General features: G+C 54.1%; 5 protein-coding genes across 5 annotated transcripts; 3 read left to right on the top strand and 2 right to left on the bottom strand.

Annotated features, from left to right (window-relative positions):
* Positions 1–3,224: 3,224 nt before the first annotated feature.
* Positions 3,225–3,781, bottom strand: CGCA056_v000489 (uncharacterized protein; the record flags this gene model as incomplete). Its single annotated transcript, XM_037315750.1, has 2 exons — positions 3,225–3,478; positions 3,643–3,781. The coding sequence occupies 2 exons, from the start codon at positions 3,779–3,781 to the stop codon at positions 3,225–3,227; spliced, it is 393 nt and encodes a 130-aa protein (XP_037184837.1).
* Positions 3,782–5,195: 1,414 nt separating this feature from the next.
* Positions 5,196–6,892, top strand: ANK1-3 (Ankyrin-1; the record flags this gene model as incomplete). Its single annotated transcript, XM_037315749.1, has 2 exons — positions 5,196–5,620; positions 5,683–6,892. 2 exons carry the CDS (start codon positions 5,196–5,198, stop codon positions 6,890–6,892), a joined length of 1,635 nt encoding a protein of 544 aa, XP_037184838.1.
* Positions 6,893–14,259: 7,367 nt separating this feature from the next.
* creB (putative ubiquitin carboxyl-terminal hydrolase creB) lies at positions 14,260–16,746 on the top strand (the record flags this gene model as incomplete). The annotated part of the gene is made up of 4 exons (XM_037315748.1): positions 14,260–14,298; positions 14,413–14,562; positions 14,634–14,647; positions 14,697–16,746. The coding sequence occupies 4 exons, from the start codon at positions 14,260–14,262 to the stop codon at positions 16,744–16,746; spliced, it is 2,253 nt and encodes a 750-aa protein (XP_037184839.1).
* Positions 16,747–17,344: 598 nt separating this feature from the next.
* YOS1-1 (Protein transport protein YOS1) lies at positions 17,345–17,825 on the bottom strand (the record flags this gene model as incomplete). Its single annotated transcript, XM_037315747.1, has 4 exons — positions 17,345–17,400; positions 17,473–17,580; positions 17,676–17,735; positions 17,798–17,825. 4 exons carry the CDS (start codon positions 17,823–17,825, stop codon positions 17,345–17,347), a joined length of 252 nt encoding a protein of 83 aa, XP_037184840.1.
* A 683-nt stretch (positions 17,826–18,508) lies between these two features.
* Alg12 (Dol-P-Man:Man(7)GlcNAc(2)-PP-Dol alpha-1,6-mannosyltransferase) lies at positions 18,509–20,376 on the top strand (the record flags this gene model as incomplete). Its single annotated transcript, XM_037315746.1, has 3 exons — positions 18,509–18,521; positions 18,595–19,044; positions 19,100–20,376. 3 exons carry the CDS (start codon positions 18,509–18,511, stop codon positions 20,374–20,376), a joined length of 1,740 nt encoding a protein of 579 aa, XP_037184841.1.
* Positions 20,377–21,147: the final 771 nt, after the last annotated feature.

Genomic DNA, 21,147 nt, shown 5'->3' with positions numbered 1-21,147 from the left:
TTCCAGGCCTGCCGTACGAATACGCTTGCGCTGTTGCAAGTTATTAGCCCAAGCTACAACTAGGTGCTGCAGTAAGCTTGAGCCAAGGCCATCACCTCTTTCTTTCCACCTCCACAACCGTCTCTACCTTACTTACTTGTACTGTCCGTCCCATTCATCGCCTTTCCACCTTCCTCCCATCACGCCGTCCTTCCCCGAACCTAGCTGCCCCCCTGGTCGCATTGAAAACGCCTTTGCCCAATCTCCTGGACATGCGACCGCAGATATTGTTGTGCTTTCCAATGCATCATCGCCGATGAATGGTGTCCTTCATGTTTCTAGCGCCGCTGCCACGCTTCAAGCATGCGGCGCTATGAGGCAATGAGCTCCAGTCATCGTCAGAAGGTACGCGGTGCCGACAGCCATCGTGAGACGAACCGGGGGCCTCATTCGTCCGATATTCCAAGCTCAGCGTGCGTCGATGGATATGCGTTGCACTCGATTTTGGATTGGGCATTGGCCGCCGCTCGCCTGCATCTACCTGCACCACACTTTCCCATCCATCTCAACCCTGGTTTAGCACTTTGCCATTGACACCACCCTCACCGCAAGAGGGCGAACTGATGAACATTGGCCAAACTTTCATCTCCCCTCGTACAGCGTTTTCTCTCATCCCGCAAATCTTTTGTTGTATCTACGCATCAGATAGTAGCTTACCCGCTGTGAAGGCATCGAAAACCCTCTCATGATGAACAAGAAGCCCTGCACAATGAAAAAAACCTGCTCTGGCATGACCAAGGAGCGGCGAAATCGCAACTGATCAAGTAGTCGTCTCTTGGCAAAGAGCCGCTGCCGCTTTGGGAGGGGCTAGCTTCGCTGCTGATTGAGATGGACCTCTACCTGCAGTTATCTGACTCAGTGTGACTTTGCTGTTGTTCTAAAATTCTCTGATGTTGGTATGCCCACAGCACCATATTTCACTACATCGAAAACCATGCGATCCAAACTCTGCCTTGCAACCTGCCCTCTAGGCTCTGGCAACACTGCGGCAAAGTTTCGTGACGATCCGAACCGTACTGGGACTTGCGGGGGTGGACATTCTGCAAGTGCCTTCGCGATCTGCGCGCCCTCTTGGCTTCGCTGCCCACCACACTTCAACTCCCGTTGGACCCTGAAGGACGATCACCGGCATGCGAGCTGGTTGGCGTTAAGACTACTTAGCGCAAATCGCGCGCAAACCAAGAAAACTATTTTGTAATCACTCGCAGCTTGAACATGGTTTTGCCAGTCACACTACAGTCAGATCCGAAATGTATTTGTGCCATGACCTTTTCGTACAATTCCATGTCCGCTCAAAGCCACAGATGGGACCACTTTCCGGACTTCACCGCCTCAACTTTTAAAGTTACCCGGGGAAGGGTCTGTTGTCGTCAGGACCCAGAATTACCCTGGTGCCTCTCCGCAATGAGATGAAACGGGCCGACGTTGGGTCTAAACTCTGAAGCTTCCATTTCTCTGTTCAATAATGTCATCGCAGAGACAAAGCCGACATAACGAGCGCTGGCCATGTGCCAAGAAAACAGTTTCCGGTCTGTTGGATCGACTAAACTCTAGTTCGCTCGTGAAGTTGGAAGCTTGACGGTTTCAACGACGCCGACAAAGTCCGATTCTCTCGCTCTAAGACTTTCATGTTCTGCTAAGCATGACCGAATTACGTCATCAATCCGGTCTGCGGACCTGTGACAGGATCGATATGCACGGACCATGTCGTCGGCGCCGATGTTCCCCACACCCCGGATATCATCGGAACTCTCACAGCATTTGCAGGATACACGCAGGAAATCCAAAAGTTGAACGAATTATGAACATTGCAACGCATGGATGTTTTTAAACGAATCTTAAAGCTCTCTTCTAAATTGAAATAACACGTTTGAGATGCGGCTTGTTACGGCAACATACGTGGGGACCTCAAAGCGCGCCGCCGCCACACACGAACACGAAAGATGGCACAACACCACATTCCACCCGCCCCTAGGGTATTATTCCACAATAAGATGGATCAAGAACATGGCGAAGTGTCCGAGTGGTCAAGGAGTTTGACTCGAATCTCTATTGGAATCAAATGGCTTCGGCCGCGCAAGTTCGAATCTTGTCTTCGTCGACTTCTTTATTTTTGCCCTTTTTTTTCGCATCATGCGTCTGTCATGTTGTGCGGTGTTGACTTAACCGAGAGCACATACAAAGCACAGATAGAGTTCGTTCATCTGATGCTGCTTCTGTCCGTATCTTCTTTCGTTCAAAGCATATCCCTGCAGAGCGTCAAGTCGGATATACGCCAGATGCCGCAGCTCTCCGGGCACAGTTGTGTTTTAAATTGAGCCTGCCTGATTCCTCTATTGGCGCAGCTACATTCCCTGTGCACAAAATGACTTTGGATTTCTACATTGCTTGAATTGAACTTTTGTGACTGTTCTCGGTGACCTTGTAAGACGAGGCTAATACAGCTGCTGGTATCTTGACGTGTTTTTCTCTTCTCGAACACCCAATACAAACAAGTTGTGTTTGGATAGTGTTTTTTTTATCCGGGTCAAAAGAGAGCAAGAAAGACTGGGTAAACCAGAAGAGGTCCTGTGTTTCCCCTGTGCTAGAGCGACTATTTCTTGAGGATATTCATTATAAATTACTGTTGTCGTCTTCATCGTCGTCGTCGTTGTTATTATTTTCATCTTCGTCATCGTCATCGCCTCTATGACTCTTATCATTCCTCGCATGTTTGTCCCTACTGTCGTACTCGATTCATGAAGAAAGGGGGGATGTTTGCGATATTAAGGAGATGTGCTGATTAGATCTAGAGGACAAATTGTACGCGCTTTCTTGGTCACTGTTTCAGTTGCTGATGTTGAACATGATTTTCGCAACAGAAATTGCGACATTGACCCGGATTTTGCTGATTGACTCATTACAAAAGCCCGCAATTGAGAAATTTGATGCCACGGTAAGTCGAGCCAGCGGCAGGATATCATTCAAAGTTCTCAAGAGGAAACATATCTATGAAAATGGGGATATCGTGAAGGGTATGTTAACAACTTCCAACCAAAAGCCACTCATACGCACAGCACACAACAACAGTCTGGTGCCAATCCAGGCATCCCGCCACCACATTAAACATCCACATCATTCTGTCAGCCATGCATTCTTTTCGCATCATTTTCAATCTGCACCCGCTCACGCCATGCCATGAGATTTTACTTCTTGTGGAAAGGAGCAAGGATCTTGGCCTTGAGCTTGTCGGCGACGCTGACGCCAGCAGTGCCGTCGGCGCGGGCCTGGGCGGCGGCCTTCTTCTCGTGGTCGATCGACTTGTGCGCGTTGCCAGCGCCGCCGCGGCCGCCGTGGTAGTCCTGGTTCTCGGTCGAGGGGCGGTAGGCCTCCTCGGGGACGAGGTCCTTGTCGGAGCGCGGGGCGGGCGCAGAGCCTGCGTCGCCAATGTTGCCGGCACCTGTGATTTGCATACAGTCAGTCGATGAGCGGCGTTTCTCAAGAGCGCGACTTTGCGACGCAATTACAAAGGCGGTGGGGTGAGGGTCGGCTTCGTGAGCTCATCGCGCCGATGCCGCAGGGGGCTGGGGGTGACGCTGATAAGAAAACGGATGTCTGATGTACCTCCTCTGCCTGCGCTGTAGGCTCCGTGGCCCTGGGAACCCTCAGGACCGGTCCTCACGACTTCGCCATCGACGTACTGGGTGTCGTCGGGGTTGATGTTTCCAGCTCCGCCGCGTCCGTGGGATACTTCGGCCGTCATTGTGAATGGGTCTGTTGTAGAGCGATAAATGTGGTGCGATAGTTGTCTTTCGGGGGTACTTGATCTTGGCAGGTGAGTCTGCGATGCTTGGGGTGAAGAAATCTTGTCCCGAAAAGAAAGTTCGAGCGACGGGTCGATATTTTATTTTGCAGGATCACAAGCTTTGGACCAGGGGACAGGAGGAAAACAGGTACGTCAGTAATATTATATATAGATAAGGCATCTGTTCCTGGCAGCTCGTCGTCACATCATAAGATAGAGACAGACTGAGAGAAAGAGTACAAAGTACCTACATCGGATCACCTACTACTATCAGTGACTCCAGACCCCCAAGCTAAGGTTATCTCGAGGCGGCGCACGCCTGCAGATGACTGCGGGATGTCTTAGCGTCTTGGCCCCTGGCACTTTGCGAGTGGGAGGCACCGTTTCCATGTTTCTGTCCCTTCTTCATCCTTTCCATCGGGCACATCAGCCTTCAGCCAAGCATGGCATGCACACACACTCACTGGCCGCGTCCCGCGGCGGGACGGTACTTGCACATGTGCTGAGTACCACACAGACACCGACCAACGGGTCAGATGGCAGCTCAGCGAATGACAGCCGGCCCCTGCCCTGATAAACCCTGGTTTACGTACCTGAATTTCGTGAGAGCTCCGGAGACCATCCCGCATCGAACGTGTCTTGCCCAGCCCTTCGGTATTGTCGCAAGAACAGACGCAAGCTAGTACCTTCGCGAAGGATGCTGCTGCTGCCACCTTATCTCGACGCCAGCAAGCAAGCGGTGATTCGAACTCTATGGAAAGCTCTACCCTCGAACTCATCATGAGCCCGTTCGCACTTCCCATCCTTGGCGAACTTTACGCTCGGGAAAGAGGTCTGATGATCAACCTTGAAGGAAAGCAGGGATACCGCCTGTTCTCTCCAGAGCAATGTCGTCATATGAGGCATCCCAGAATTCGACATTCGCATTCTATGTCTCCAACAACACTATGTGCGATGTCTTTCCAACTTTCTGTTTCTTCACACGTCAATGGAACTCAGCACCAGCTTGACTTCCCCGTGTGGTCGGTCTCATTCGGCCAACTCACCCGCTCGCTGGGTTGTCCAGCAATGGCGAACCAGCTACAGCATTAAGAGGCGTCGAGCAACAGGCGTCGAGTAAGCACCGAGAGTGACGTTCCACTCAAGCTATCCCGTCAGCCAAGACCAACGAATGGGATCACATAGCCCGTATTTCTGATGGCCGCCCCGGCGCGCGCATGTCAGCTTGGGACATGCAACCTTCCATTGGCCACGATACAGCATGCAGAATGAGGGGTGAAAGGAGAGATCGCCATATATCATCGCCGGTCCATCGCCAAGTCGACCCCATCTCGGCAACCAGCCAAACTACACCTTCTTGTCTCTCATCAGCATGGAGATCTTAGGCACAGTCGCTTCGGTATTTGAACTCTGCAGGATCACGAAGGACTTGCTTGAGACGTTCGCCAATGCGGGGCAGGATGTCACCCAGCTCAAGTACGAGCGCAACTTGACCGAGCTGCTCTGCGTAACTTTACAGGCGCTCATTGACAAGGATCCGAATATGCAGCATCGTGCGAATGGCAGTAAAGCTTTGCTGATGAAGAGTTTCAGGGATACTATGGAGGGCATCAAATCGACGCTGAAACTCTTGGAGAAGAAGCTTAGAAAACTCAGCGTCAACGCAGACGACAATATTATCGCAAAAACGCGGCTTGGAATTTATTGGGTGCTCAATGAAGGAAATTTTAAGGACCTACTTGAAAGCCTCAGGAATCAGAGATTAATGATGAACTCTTTTGTCGGCTTGTACAATGCGTGAGTGCTTTCGAGAGACGAGTTTGAGTCTGCAACGTGCCACTCATCTAATATCACATTAGGGGCCAGACACTGGACGTGAAATCGATGTTGGGGAATATTCCACCGTCAACTCCGATGAGATCCGGAGAGATCGATCCAGGTTACGCGGAGGATCTGCTGAAAGCCGTCAAAGGCGGCCAGCTCGACAGTGTTGAAAGCGTGTTGGCCCGAAATGGCGACATCAACGTGGCCCTGGAAGGCGGAGACCGCGCAGTTCATATTGCCGCTCGCAAGGGCTCCTTGCCCATCCTCGAAAGACTTCTCACCCTCAGCGCTGATGTTCACGTTTCGAACAACGTCCGCGATACTCCCCTACATGCGGCTCTGAAAGCTGGACGGATAGAAACAGCCATGGCATTGCTGTTACGGGGCGCTAGTTGGAAGAGCCTGAACAACGATGGGTTCAGCCCGTTGCACCTCGCGGTCTTACACTCAACAAGCCCCGTCGTTCACTACTTACTGGACAGAGGAGCTGACACGGGCCTGCTGGACCTTAAAAGCCGAACACCGCTCAAACTAGCCTGGCACCCTCTGGGGAAGGACGGCCAGAAGGGCACGGTTGACATTGATATCATGCGGGCCTTGGTAGGTCACGGCGCCAGCCCGACGCCGACGGACGAGAGAGGAAGAACGCTGGTTCACCTTGCCGTCAAGGAGAAGCGACCGGACTTTGTAAGGCTGCTCGCTTCCAAGTCTGCTGATATGAACGCCAAGACCAACGACAAGAGTACGCCACTGCACGTCAGCATAACCTCGGACGATCTGCCCATGACCCGTCTATTGCTCGATCTCGGGGCAAACCCCAACGAGAAGACGGTACATGGCGGTTCACCCCTCATGTTTGCCGCTCGAGGGGGCTCGTTGCCAATGATGCGCCTGCTACTCGATCGCGGCGCCCAGAAATTCTACAAAACGCCCCAAGAGACCAACGCCTTCCTATGGGCCTGCTATGGCGGGCATATCACATGCGCCAGCTTCTTGCTCGGTTGTGGGTATGGGCCGTCCAAAAGGGCAGCCGCGGGCTTCACAGCACTCCACTACGCAGCTGCAAGGGGACACATGGAAGTGGTGAGGTGGTTGTTAGAGCTGGGGGTCAACAAGAGTATCAAATCAAAAAACGTAAGGGTCCCGTTCAAGGCCAGCGGGACGGCAGCAGAGGTTGCCAGAGCACACGGGCATAGCAAGGTTGCCGAGGTCATCGAGACCTTCGTGGACGAGCAGACGTACTAGTCGTTTCATCAACAAGCCCGCTGGTGTAAACAGGCAGGTTATCTCGAAGGATCAATATAGCAGATGCAGCTTGTCTGATACCAGCTTTTATTGGCTAATTACTCTCTACGGTCGAGCAAATATTTGCTTTAAATTGTCATTGGTACGAAAGTCGTGCCATGATGTAAATGGCGATCATTTATTAACATGGATTGCCGCAGATCTCATAACTGTGTGAAGTGAGTGTCGGCATCACCACAGATGCCTTACAAGACGTGCTGACAAAAGCTACGGTTGACCTGAATATACGTGTCCATAGATAGGTTCAACCGTTGTATGTCGACTTTTGACAACCGACTAATCGTCTACTCTTTAGTCTTGAGTGCTTTCAAATGCGGGTTTCCGAGTAAAGACGCGGCCTTATTGGATAATTGTGAAGTTGTAGGTTTCGCAAAACTGCGACGGGGAAGGTCAGAATACTACCTTACCGCAGACATTAGAACAGGGTTAACACCAGTGGTCCCAACGAGCATAGTCTTCATGCTGGATTACTTTAACATGAGAGGGAAAGAAGAAGAGTATCTGTATATACATATGCCGAGAACTTGCCGTTATTCAGAATAAAAAAAACAGACATGAAAGGGAAAAAAAAACAATGGGCGGCCACCGGAGATATGTAGAGCCACCTAAGAACTCGAATCCTCGAGCTGTGCCGAAACCAGACATACAATCCACCGCTAGGCTATCTTGCGACGGTGGTCGCACCCATTGTTGCGGAATCTGGAAGGTGAGGTTGACTGTGAGGGAAGGAGCACTTACTCCAGCGGGCCTGTGTCGCGACTTTGACGTTATAATACCGCAGTTGCTCCTTCCACGAGACGTCACAACTGAATTGCGCCAGTATACAGCACAATTTAGGCATATAGCTAGCAAACTGCTGAATTTACGGATTCTCACTTATCTATGTTTTCCTCTATGTGAAGAGTATCCTTGCCCTTAGGGTCCTCATCGTACGAAATTCTCATAGCAATACCCGTCACTATCTATGATAAGTCTTGCTGCCTCTGTCCCGGTCCTGCTGCTTCTCAAATACCTCTTCTCACCTGACCCCACGATGAATACTGTTCTATGATTGAGTGTGATATGATTAGGCGGTCTCTATCATTACAGTTGTGGCCGTCGTCTTGGTCGTTTTCCTCTTCCTCGGGCAGCCCGGCTGTCTTGAGCACCTCCCTCACTGCTGTCAACAATATCTCCTGCATCACAACCAATAATTATCACAAGCAAGTACGTGGTTGTACTCATCGCATTGCCAGAATTTCGTCTTTTAGGTCACCATTCTCAGCTTAGTTGCGTTTGAACTACGTCTCTAAGTCAATGGGGCTGTAGGTTTACAATTCAAAAAACCTGGCTCGTCTCATATTTGAAGAAACACAGGCAAACACGCCCGGACAGCCTGCCACATCGCAAGCATCAAGAGGCTCGTATGGAGTTGAAAGTCGGTCAGTCAGACAACTTGGTTGTTGGCTGTGGGGGAGTCTTTCATGGGATCCACTAGACTTTGACAACTCCATCTGAGCCATCAACAACCCCGAGAAACTCCCGGTGACGTATGCAGCGACATGAATCGCTTGCTGAGCCTAGAGCACACTAGCAACGCATTTACCGGGCTGTATCTTTCTTGGAAAACTGCCAGTTGACCGCTCACTGGTTTATGACCGATTATTACTTACCCCGAATCGTACCTGTACTATTTCTGGCCCATTCGAACCGGCAAAGTTAAGATTCGAGGCCAAGTGCGTTCCATGTTGCTCAGTTATGGAAGGGAAACCGCAAACAAAACTCGGTCGATTCACTAAAACAAAAAAATCACTTGCCGATATATCAAATTCAAAAATATCGCACGATGCACCGGAATGCATTAGCTTCGGCGGACATTCAACTACTGCGGGTTGCTGCACAGTAGTAGTTATGGGTGTGCAATTGTAGAGCGGTTCCGACTGCCGGCGACGCCGGAGCGGCATCCCTTCACCCTCCACCACAGATCCGTCCGAACTAAGGTGCACAGCGTCCCCGGTGCTGGAAGGACGGAAACCGGCCAATACCTCTGCCCCCCCGAGAGGATGCACCCTCCAGAACCCGGTACCTGCTCCCTTCGCGACGGCAAAGTGTAGGGCTGTCTGAGTTCACTCGGCAATCCCAAGGACGTTTGTAAGACAGAGGGGACAGTCGGCCTGGAGGCATTTCGTCATGGCACAGTGTCTCAAGAGTGGAGAAGACTGCACCGAAGGGTGCATGGCATGACGTTCGTTTCTTCCAGAAGTTCGTAGGAATCGGGCCGGCAAGGGAGGCGCCTGGAGGGCGCCAACCTACCAGCAGGCGTGGGCATGCTGCAGGTTGTGTGTTGAAGGAGTGCGGGTGATCCAGGCGGTGCGCCCACTGTCGGTCGCTGGATTGGGGCACACTGGTCGAGCGGGTATGGAGGTTTGGCTTGGAGCCAAGGTGCGCCATGAGCGAGGCACACTGAGAATAGCCCGAACGGCGGAGGAAGGTGGCTGTTTGTCTCTCGGTCCTCGTTTCCCGAAGGCTGTCTATTCTTATTGACTCCTGCGGTAAAATCTGCCTTGTTTGTCCGCCGCCAACGGTAAGAATGACGCGGGGCATTGGTCAAAAAATTGCTGGGCCATGGATGATACTTGTCTGGCCGCGGAGTTGTTGAGGAGCTGACGGTCTGCCACAGAGTTACTGGGTTCAAGCCATGATGAATCCGTTTCGATCGGACATGGATGCGACCATGAGGCACCGAGGAGAGCACCAATGATTGGTAGGGATGAAATGGGCTCGCAACGTGAGAGCGCTCGCGAGCGGATATCCCCCGCATGGATGCTAGCCGGCAACAATAGCGTTCCCCAGGCCTGGTGGGAGGGACATGCCAGGACATGGGGAGGCGAGCATCAACAGATCGACGGCATCCCTCTCCACTGTTGGAGGGTTGTGAAAAGCAGTCAGCGTGTCGAAAGATGGGAAAAGACGGGAGGGATGCCTTAAGATGGGCCGAATAAGTGCGGGAGGTGAATCCAACGAATGGGCTCGGGACCAGCAGCGTGGATGAGGGTCACAGCGGCGTTGCCTTTGGGCAGTTGGAGACGAAATCGAACCAGTAGCGTTGAGCAGTTTGTCTCTTCGTGCCAACCTCGATGCAACATGTCGTTGGCGGTGGCCGCACCGCACCAAGGGATCCAACCGGGCGGAGAGCCAGTGGACGGCCGGGGGTCATGGTGTGGTCTGGCCTGACCTGACAGGTTGACCACCCCGGGATGGGGGTTTGGTTTTGGAATAACTGAAGCTCATTGGTGTGAGCCGACCATCGGTTGTTGCAGTGAATCTGCTATCTTCAGGTAAGGCGGGTTTGGTTGCGTTACGTTGCGTCGACTTTGCAACTCGCAACCCTGAAATACTGCACATTGAGAGGGGTCTCCGTCTGTGAGAACGAGAAGCCACTGCGTGCCATTCCATGCCATGCCATGCCCTGTTGCCAGGCGCACGGCCTGCGGCGGCAACCCACACGAAGGGCAACGGGGAAAGAGAAGGACAGGAGCCCGACCGAAAGAACGGTGGAATCGGGGTTAGCTGGCCAAGCACACAGTGACTGCTTTTTGTGTCGAGCGGCAGTCGCAGAGTGCCCGTCCTGGACGATGTCTGTCTCATCGATCGTCGTTCACATCGGGGCCTGCAACACCAACGACTCAGGGCGTTGGCTTTTTTGTCCGGGGTGTGGAGAGAAGTGCGGAGTGGACGTCGGCAGCTAGAATGTTAGGCTTGACCTGTCGGTTGGTGATAGTGTGCATGCTACGGGTTGTGAAAGCAACCGGTTGTTTTTTCCCACCAAATAGAAGAGCGAGGGGAACGCCATCGTGCCCGATTGAGTAGTCGGGCGTGTGCAAGGCGGGCGGGCTGGCTCCAACGGAGAGGGCTAGCTGACACCTTACTCTACGCTCTGCGTGTCTGCGTAGCAGATTCAGCGGGCACGAAGTGAGAAGCCAACGTCGGAAGGCGAGAGATAAAGTCGAGTCAGCATGGCAGTCGGATTGACCAACAACGATGGCCGTATTAGCGCGGTTATCCTTGATAGACGGTGTTTTGGGGTTTGGATGGTGAGTTCAGCAGAGTTCCAGGTATGACCCCACGACCCAGAGACAGGCCAGGATGGCGTCCCCTTAGTGGATCCAGGGCCGTTTGTTTTCGATGATTCTCTTTGTAGTAGGCTTGCCGACCGTTTCTGGCCCCCACGTAGCGTAGGAGGTGCTTCGTGCTTCGGCGGGTTGCTGTGCCGTACGCAGCAAAGGACTGCTGGTCCTAGGAGAGGTCATAGCGAAGAGTGAAGGGTGGACAGTCGTCCGTAGTCAGGCCTTGGGGGTCATGGCCGTGACCTGCCCGTTGACGTAAGAAGTCAAAGAAAAGACAGTGATAGACGCAGATCAGCCAGCGTCAATGGATGGAAGTAGGTTGAATGGGGTTAATAAGAGCAAGCTTCCTTCCGGTTAAGTAGGAGAGGGTATGTTGGTGTCGGGCTCCCATGAGCCACGGCATGGATGGAAGTGAGTGCGAGGGTGTGGAGGGGGGGATTTGACAAGCTTAGGCGAGGCGAGGCGAGACAGACTCAGAGGCAACACAAGAGACATCCATGGACGATGGGCTGTAGCTGTGTTGCCCAGCCAGTCAGAGGTAGCGCTTGAACGGTCCGTCGTGTCGGAGACGGAGGCGGCGAATGGTAGCCGACCCGAAAGACGGGGCCGCTGTATTTCCTGCGGTTGTGGTCGGTCGCAGAGACGGACATCTTGAGTAGTTTCTCGGTATCAATTGCAGGCGCGGATGAGAGAGGTCCCTCGTCTCACAGTTGGGGCCACTTGCGTAGACCGGAGATAGGCAGCGTAGGACCTGTCCTAACAGCGCGGGATACGTACTGCGTGCTGGTGGATGGATTGCAGAGACCAAAGACGATGCTGCTGGCGCTCGCTGCCAGGGTTTCGACGAGCCGACAGGGACTGATGCACACCTGGGCGGTGGTGACTGCGTTGAGGGGGTAAAAATGCGGAGGAAGAAAGAGGGTGGCAGGGTGCTCGCATGTCAGGCTAGTAAGTGCTCCGTGCCTGGGTGTTGGTAAGCAGGAAGGTGGGCGAGAACCACACCAGCGGTACATCTGGAGCTATCAGCAGTAGGTTGTCTTTCGTCTCTCGACGCTCGGTGTGAGTTTCCACTCGGACTTGAGGTGTGCACAAGACGGGAGCTAGATGGCGCTGGTTGGGGATGGAACATAGATGGAAGCTTGTCTCTCGGTCTCTTCAGCCGCTGGCTGGCCAGGCCGCGTATGCGTGGGCTTGAGGATGATGCGTCGCTGGCGCGGGCGGTGTCGTGCAGAACATTGTTCCAACAGGGCGTGATCACCGTCGGTCAGGCCACGAGGAGATAACATGGCGGGCGACCCGTTGGGACTCTTGTCCGTAGGTAGCCTGTTTTAGCTGGACGGAAGAAGAGGTCGCAGTTCCCGGAGGACGGGTACAGTTGAGTCACCTGGGTCTGAAGTCAGTCAGAAACAACGTCGTCTGACACTCCAATAATGGTATAGATACCTTTCCTTTGATGCGGTGCTGGTTCTCCAGCGAAGTCGTTATCGGTAAACTGTTAGTGTAGTCGGTCCCTTGCTGTCGCCCTCGGCTGGCTGGCCAATGAGTATTCGTACCCAAGGTGATGATGTGCTGGTCCCTCCCTCCCCTCTCCCCCGAGCTGCTGCCAGGCACCCCAGTGCCCTGGGCTTTGCAGCTGGCCTGGCTGGTACGGCTTGCTGTTCCGACTGGCGAACGCTCGGGTTAGGAACGGAAGGTAATTCTGATCAATGTTTGTATTCGCAGGTATGCTGTATGTACGTATGCGCCTTGGCGGCACGCATGCCTTGCCATGTCAAGATGGCCAGCACTCACCGTAGTACGTCGACGAGAAGTAAGCTTTCGATGCCACCAGCCACCAGCTCTGCGGAGAGATCTGTATTCGTAGGTAGGTAGTGTATCCAACCTCCTGCCCCTCTTCCTGCTTGCTCTCATGACGACGGCCGGGACAAGTACTCGCACGCTGTTTCTGTACCTAGTTAGTAGGCCATTCGTAGAAGGGGAGCAGGTACTCACCTGGAAAAGCACACGCCGTAAAAAGGACTCTCCATGCCGCCCCCCTGGTCAGAAACCCCATGTCTGGCCTGTCTGACCTGTCTAGCCCTGCACTCGCGGACGAACTAGCCTCCTTCTGTGCGTTGCAACCCTTCGATTCCTTCCACCGGCCTCCACCTTCCCTCCACTGACACCGTCGATTGTGGACTGCCTGGTGGGGCACCTTCCTCTGTGCCTCGCCCTCCCCCCCGTCCCTTCTCCCCCCCCACCACCACCACCATCACCACCACCTGCGTGTGCCTGCCTTACCTAAGGCACCTTCCATCAGCGGGTGACCTTCTAGCCCATCCTTAGGTTCCCACCCGCACCAGTTCGCAGCCGCTGTCTGCCAGCCTCTCCACCGTGTGTCGCCGTCGCTGTCGGTTTCCTGCCGCTTCTGCTGGGGAGGCTGTCGCTGATTGCCCGTCCCGCGGCACCGTCCAGTGCTGCCCGTTCCTACCTGGTACCTACCTACCTTTACCTACGCACCTCTGCGCCGCACCCAAGGCACCTCGCCTTCCAACACACTGTCACACCCTCTCTATTACTGCCTGTCCAATCTTGTCCCGATCCTGTCCTGTCGGGTCAGTAGGTAGGTACAGGAGGTACCTTAGTGTCCCCAACCCACAACCTCGCCTCCGTCCTCCTTGCTCTTGCGGACCAGACCAGGTACCACCAACCCCAGGTCCCCAAGTCCAAATCCCTCTCACACCCAGTCTACCTAACTACTTCTGCGTACGCCGTTATTGCTGCTTTCTCCATCTCCCGCATTGCCAATTTCTCTCTTCCTTCCTCACGATTTCCCTACTTGCTGCCAACACGGCTTGGTCTATCTTTCTTTGTCCAGGCAGATGCTTCCACCACCGTTGGCATCCAATCTCCCCTGACGTCTCTTCTTCCTCTCTTGTCCCTCCACAGACCACCAACTCTTCGGCCGAATCCCCGAGCGACCCTTACCACTCTGCGCCACAGTCGCGCGCACTGCTCGAATCCGCCCGATTCCTCCAATATACCTCTCCCCGCAGTTCACTCATAGCCATATCATTCAACCCGAGCCCAATTGTCTATCGCATGTTTGACTTTGTTTCCTCTGCCCGGCCCCCGTGAGCTTGTCTCGCGCGAACAACCCACCGACAACCCCGTATCTCGCTCGCCGCCCTCTCTAACCAGCCTCCGACAAAAGTCGCCAACATGGCGGGCTTCTTCAACAAACTGAAGAATGCGGGAAATGTGCGTACCAAATCTCTTGGAATTCAGCCCGCGCCCTTTCCGCCGCCGCGTCCCGTTCTCACATGCTGGCCTTTGCGCGACTTCGCCGTTGCTGACAGAGTGCCTGCTTTCTAGACAACCACAAGCCCAGCGACCAAAGATGCGCCCAGCAAAAAAGCCGGCAAGGAGGAGCCAGCTCCCGAGCTTACCCCCTTGGAAAAGATGCTACAGAATGCTGGTCCATTGAGGGAAGATGGCACCGACAAGTTCTTCGGTCTCGAGAATGTAAGTCCTCCAAACCCCACCGGTGTCTGCACCGGCTTTTCCGAGACGACGAATGCTGATCAATCGTGTAGTTTGGCAATACCTGGTATGCCACTTTGTCGCTTCTCCCGGCCCTTTCGCTGACCTTTGTATAGCTACTGTAACTCAATTGTACAAGCGCTCTTCTACTCCGAATCCTTTCGAGACCATGTCGTCAAGTATCCGCCCTTGTCGCCTACCGATACCCCCAACGGAACACGACCGAAGGTCAACGTAACCATCCGTCCGCCAGTCGCGAAAGAACCCCCAAATACCCCAGGCACGAAGCAGAAAGGCTTGAGTGCCTCGGAGTCGATGAAGCGCAGACAAGCTATAACTGCAGGAATGCCCCCTCCAGGCGCTCCTGGCACACGTCCCGAAGACAAGCCTGACTCGCCCGAGTACAAGAAGAAGCAGGCAATGATCAAGGGCCCGATTCTGGAGTTGGCCCAGGAAAACCCCTCAGCATACGGCATGGAGGAATGCACCTTCACCGGGCTCAAAGACATCTTCCAGGCCCTGATTGAGAGCAATACCAGAACGGGTGTGCTCAGCCCGCAGCGATTCCTCGAAATTTTCAAGAGAGACAATGAAATGTTTCGAAATTCCATGCATCAGGACGCTCACGAGTTCTACGGTCTGGTCTTGAACGACGTCATATCCAACGTCGAGACCAACGCCAGGCGGATCCAGGAGCGAGAGGCTGAAAATAGGGACGGCTTGGTTCAGTCAGTGGAGAATGCTGTTGGTGCCACGAGCCTCATCAATCGCCCTGTCAACGGCATGGGCTCTCCTGGAACCGGATGGGTTCACGACATTTTCGAGGGAGTCTTGACGTCGGAAACAAAGTGTCTGACTTGTGAGACGGCCTCACAACGAGACGAGACATTTCTGGACCTGTCCATCGATTTGGATGAGCATTCATCAGTAACGTCATGTTTACGCAAGTTTTCTGCCGAGGAAATGCTCTGCGAGCGCAATAAGTTTCACTGCGATCATTGCGGCGGTCTTCAGGAGGCTGAAAAGCGAATGAAGATTAAGCGTTTGCCCAAGGTCTTGGCGTTGCACCTAAAGCGCTTCAAGTATACCGAGGATTACAGCCGGCTGCAGAAGCTTTTCCACCGAGTTGTGTATCCCTACCACCTACGCATGTTCAACACCACCGATGACGCTGAGGACCCGGATCGAATGTACGAACTGTACGCTGTTGTAGTTCACATCGGAGGTAATGCCTATCACGGCCACTATGTTTCAGTCATCAAGACCAAGGACCGTGGTTGGGTTCTTTTTGACGACGAGATGGTGGAACCGGTCGACAAGCACTTCGTTCGCAACTTCTTTGGCGATAAGCCCGGCATGGCTTGCGCGTATGTTCTCTTCTATCAAGAAACCACCTTCGAAAAGGTGCAGGCGGAGATGGAGGCTGAGGGTGCGGAGGAGGTCAAGATAGCGAACGAAACCGCAAACGTCGCACAGGAAAACGGCCAGGTCAACGGTACGAACGGCACTCCGAACGGCACTGCACCCCTTTCCAAGCAGTTTACACAACCCGTAAGCCCGATTGAAGAGCGTGATCCGATGCCTGGGCTTTCTCACGCTCAGACTGCGCCCGGTAAAGTGGATGCACCAGAGATTCCGCCAGTACCGCCCACACCCGCTGCTCCTGCGATACCTGTTGGCATCACCAGATCTAACACGGCAGCCAAGAACGAAAAATCAAAGGATGAAAAGAAGCGGGAGAAGAAGGAGCAAGAGGCTGCCGAGAAGGCCCGGAAGCAGGCTGAAAAGGACAAGGCGAAAGAGGAAGAGAGGCAACGAAGGGAGAGTCACGCCCGGCGGAGAGAAGCTTATCAAAAGGAACAGGACGAGCTGCGCCAGGTTCTGGAATTAAGCAGGAAAACTGCGGAAGAACAAGAACCGAAGAAGAAGGAACCCTCTGGCACGACGAGCTTCCTCAACAGGTCTAGCCGGGCAAGCAAGTCGATGACTCGAAAGAGCTTCGGGTTTCTCAGCAAGGACAAGGATAAGCCTGAATCACCGAGGCCGACAGAGAACGGTCATAATGGCACCGATGGCGCAGCAAACCACGCAGACAAGCCCAAGGAGTTGAGAGAGCGGTTCAGTTTCAATCTAGGCAGGAAGAAGAGCGGAAACCTGCTGTCATGAGGCGGCGCATTAAATATCGTTTGACGACTCACCTGAAGGTTTCAGTTTCTCATTAGTACATATCACAAAAAAGGAGTCGGTAGGGAGCTGTTGTGTACGATGGACACAGTACATCGCTTCCTGCCCTGGTGTAGGCTGCGACCAGCCCCACGAACGGCTCCAACGGAGGAAACTCTGGGCGCGAGCAGATACCCGAGCATGGTGCGGTTAGCTTGGATAATATTCTTTTTCACATAATGAGGGCGACTAGGTTCAAGGCCACAGTTGATGGAGTCATGAGCGTTGCTTTTGACGAACTACGCCGAACTGTATGATAGCGCAAGACGGTATCAAAGATTCAAGACCCAGAGCTGCAATTCTCTGAAGAGGCAGTCTCCGAGGAATAAAGGTTGCAAAGCATTTGCCCTTCTCAATATTATGACACTGTATTGCCGCGCCGTGTTGTTTTTAATTTCCTGGGCAGTGATGCCCCTTCGATGACCAAAACCACCCGCTGCCAACCCCCAACGCCAGTTCGTTACGATGATGCCATGCTGTGAAAGGTCCAAGCCGTTTGATATACACAAAGAATAAGCAGATCCGCCGGGTCTTCATCCGTCTATCCGAGGATGAGCTCGTAGAAAATGATGAGGGTGTTGATCGCTATTAACGGTACTGTAAAGCGGGGGACGTCAGCATCTTGCCTCCCGAAGCTCCCAAGTAGCCTGGCGGGTATGTTATACGTACTTCTCATAAGTGTCCGCACGCTGGCAATCAGGTTGATGATCTTGGCCTTAACACTCGCATCGGTGCTCTGACCGAAAGCTGGGTCGTAGGAGGACGGGGACAGGTTGACTGTTTCGGGAGGTCATTAGCTGGACCGTTCGTCTTGCGCATCCGCTTGTACTCCAATGAGGGTAGACGGAGGGGGAAATTGAGGACGGGCGTACTGCGCGCGAGGAAGCGGTCTTCGGAGAGGACGGCGATGGCGTTGATGAGGAGGACAGCGACTGGAGGGGGTTATTGTGGTTAGCGCAAGCTCTCTGAGATGGGGAGGGATGTGTGCGCATACTGTAGAGAAAGTTTCCTAGGATGTACATCTTGACGGCGGTTGCAGGCGCAAGCCAACTTGTTGTGGAAAAGAAGGCTTTTTGGGGGGGAGAATTGGTTTCGTTGCGATCGTGGGGTAAAGGGGTAGTTTCCAGCAAGACGAAGCTTGGGAAGTTGGGGCCAGGTGGTGATGGTGGTTGCGCGCTGCGCTTCGCTGTCCAGACCTGGAGCTTACCTTGGGTCCAGTGCGTGATGGAGGTGGACTTGATCCGTTCCGACGATCCCTACCTACTGCCAGTAAGGTACGTAATTCTGGTACCGCCTTGGGGGGGAGGAAAGCTGTCCACAGCTGCTGTGTGTGCCCATCGCTCGCTGCTGGGCTCCAATTGCTTGCATTGCATGAATGTCTTTGGGCCGTGCACGGACACTCAGAGCTGTGGTGGGTAGGTGCAAGACGACAGCTTACACTTTCACTCTGAGAACTTGACCTGTCCCGCCTGAATGAGAGCTCCAAGTTCGCGAGAATTATCGTCAGGAAACTTGGAGGGCATTGAGATGAAAAGGAGCACAGGGCAAATCGTTTCACAACTTGGACTTTTTGCATCTCCTGACAATCCTCCTTTCCTCAGTACAGATATGAAATAAACCACATTTCACAATCCTTCTCTTCTCATTCCTTTCCTACTCGGTACCTCCCGCCCTAAAAGTACACGCACCCCTTGACGCGCTCACAATGAAGCTCCCAGGTATCTACAGCTCCTTCACGCATCCTCCCTCCTGTTCAACCTTTGGAAACAACCAAGACTGACACGGCACTAGACATTGTCCTTCTGGGACTCATCCCTTCTCTAATCACCATCCACCTACTCCTCTCCCCAGACACAAAAGTAGAGGAATCGTTCAACATCCAAGCGACCCACGATGTTCTCGTCTACGGCACACCAACCAGCGACATCGCTTCCCGCTTCCGCGCCTCCTACGACCACTTTGACTTTCCCGGCGCCGTTCCTCGCACCTTCGTAGGCCCCGTCCTCCTCGCAGGCATCGGCGGTCCCATCGTGTCCCTATTCGGCTTCGCGCACGCCCAGCTCGTCGTCCGCTTGCTGCTGGGTCTCGCGAATGCTGCTGCGCTCATCCTCTTCGCTCGCAGCCTGGGCAAGGGGCTGGGCGTGGATGTGCAGCGGTGGTGGATTTTGTTGCTTGCTAGCCAGTTTCACGTCATTTTCTACGCGTCAAGAACGTTGCCCAACATGTTTGCCTTCGCGCTGAGTGAGTACTCCCGCGTTCATTATGGTTGCTGTAGTAAAACTAACATCACGAAAAGCAACTCTCGGCTCTGCAAACCTTCTCCCCCATCCTAACCCCCGGATCTCATCCCCCCGCCAGCGCGTTGCTGTCTCCCTCCTCGTCTTCGCCGCCGCAATCTTCCGCTCCGAAGTCGCCCTTTTGCTCGCCACTACGGGCCTCTACCTCCTGCTGACGTCGCAAACCACGATCCCACGCCTGATCCGTCCCTTCGCAGTGAGCTTTACCGTCGCCCTCGTTGTCTCGGTGCCCCTGGACTCGTACTTCTGGCAGAAGCCCCTCTGGCCCGAGCTCTGGGGCTTCTACTACAATGCCGTCCTCGGCTCTTCTTCCAACTGGGGCGTCTCGCCTTGGCACTTCTACTTTACATCCGCTCTCCCTCGCATGCTCGTCAACCCCCTGACTTTCATGCTTCTCATCCCCGTAGCTCTAACCCAGCCAGGGACATCCAACGTAGCCCGCGGCCTCGTCATCCCCTCCCTCCTCTTCGTTGCAATCTACTCCATCCAGCCTCACAAGGAAGCCCGCTTCATCTTCTACGCCGTCCCGCCCCTGACGGCGGCGGCCGCCCTCGGCGCAAACTACATCTTCGCCCGTCGCACCAAATCTCTCGTCTTCGCCCTCGCCTCCTCGGCCCTCTGTCTCAGCATCCTCGCCGCGTTCGCCGCCTCAACGGGCATGCTGCTCATCTCCTCCCTCAACTACCCCGGCGGCGACGCCCTCCGCCAGCTCCACGCCCTCGTCGGCTCCGGCCCCTCGCCGGGCAAGAGCCCCGCCAGCTCCTCCGTGACGGCCGTACACACCGACGTGCTGAGCTGCATGACGGGCGTCACCCTCTTTGGGCAGAACCCGGCCGGGCTGCCCAAGAACCCCCACTCGCGCGCTCTGGAGAACAGCCTCAACAGCGACGCGACGACGGCCGCCGCGGTGCCGGTGATGACCTTTGACAAGACGGAAGACAAGTCCGTCCTCGCGGACCCCGCGTTCTGGTCGCGGTTCGACTACGTGCTTGCCGAGGACCCTGCGTCCGTCAAGGGGGGCCAGTGGGAGACCGTCGGCGTCGTGCAGGGGTACGCTGGGATCGAGATCCTGAAGCCTGGTGCCGTCGTGGCCGGGGAGCAGGACACCGAAGAAGGAGAGAAGGTCCTCGGCAGAGGTTTGTGGGTTAAGAGGATTCGTGACAAGGTCAGGTCGTTGACTGGTGGCTGGTGGGCTGGGCCGCGGATGGAGCCCAGAATCCGCATCTTGAAGAGAGTCAAGGACGCGGGTTCCGGGGCGAGGATTGTGTCCCAATAAACGTCGATGTTACGAGCGTCGTCGCATTTGTACTACATTTACTAGACCAAGGGCTTCGCTTCCCTCAGAGAGCAGGAGGGAGCGAGCCCAATCACAATGAATCACCAGAAGTGGAACATGAACGTTTGATGAATGCCATGCTCTAAGCTCGGCTTCTTGTGAAAGGGGGAAAAGGAAAAGAGTAAACACTATCCTACCACACGGCTGTTCGTAACCAGCCTTTAAACCCCGCGTATCCAATGCCCCGAGGAACTCTACAAGTATCCTGTTCCCGTCTGCTTCCAATGCGAAACAATTCAACACACGTACACGTGCACACTCTTTTATCGTTTTCAATCGAAACCGCCGTGTTCGTTGCAACCCAGCCTGCCCCCTAACCCCTACCACGCGCCTACGCACGCAAAACACACACAAGGACGAACAGAGCGGGCCTAGCGTCAGACACACCAGTCCCTGTGCTCTCTCTCTCTCTCTCTGTTTCATCCAGCCTTACTCCCGAAGACCAAAACTGTCATCTCCGAGTTGAATCCTCCTGAACCAGTAAAACCCAATAGGTGTGCAACCCCAAGCCTAGGAACCAGGCACCAATCCGCTTCTCGCTGGCTGTTTCAGTGTCGTAATCGCATCTTACAGATATGGAATAAGTATATCAGAGCGCCGTATGCCTCCCTTTTGAAAGAATCGGGTATCCAGGTGATAGGTTGATGTGGACGGAATCCGTCGTATGCCGTAGGTATATTATATAAGTTATGCCGCCGCATGAGAATCATG

The sequence above is a fragment of the Colletotrichum aenigma genome (assembly GCF_013390185.1).
Source record: "Colletotrichum aenigma strain Cg56 chromosome Unknown KSG_Cg56_contig01, whole genome shotgun sequence".
NCBI lineage: Eukaryota > Fungi > Ascomycota > Sordariomycetes > Glomerellales > Glomerellaceae > Colletotrichum > Colletotrichum aenigma.
The sequence above is the reverse complement of the archived record's forward strand: the minus strand, read 5'-3'. Positions and strand labels throughout refer to the sequence as shown.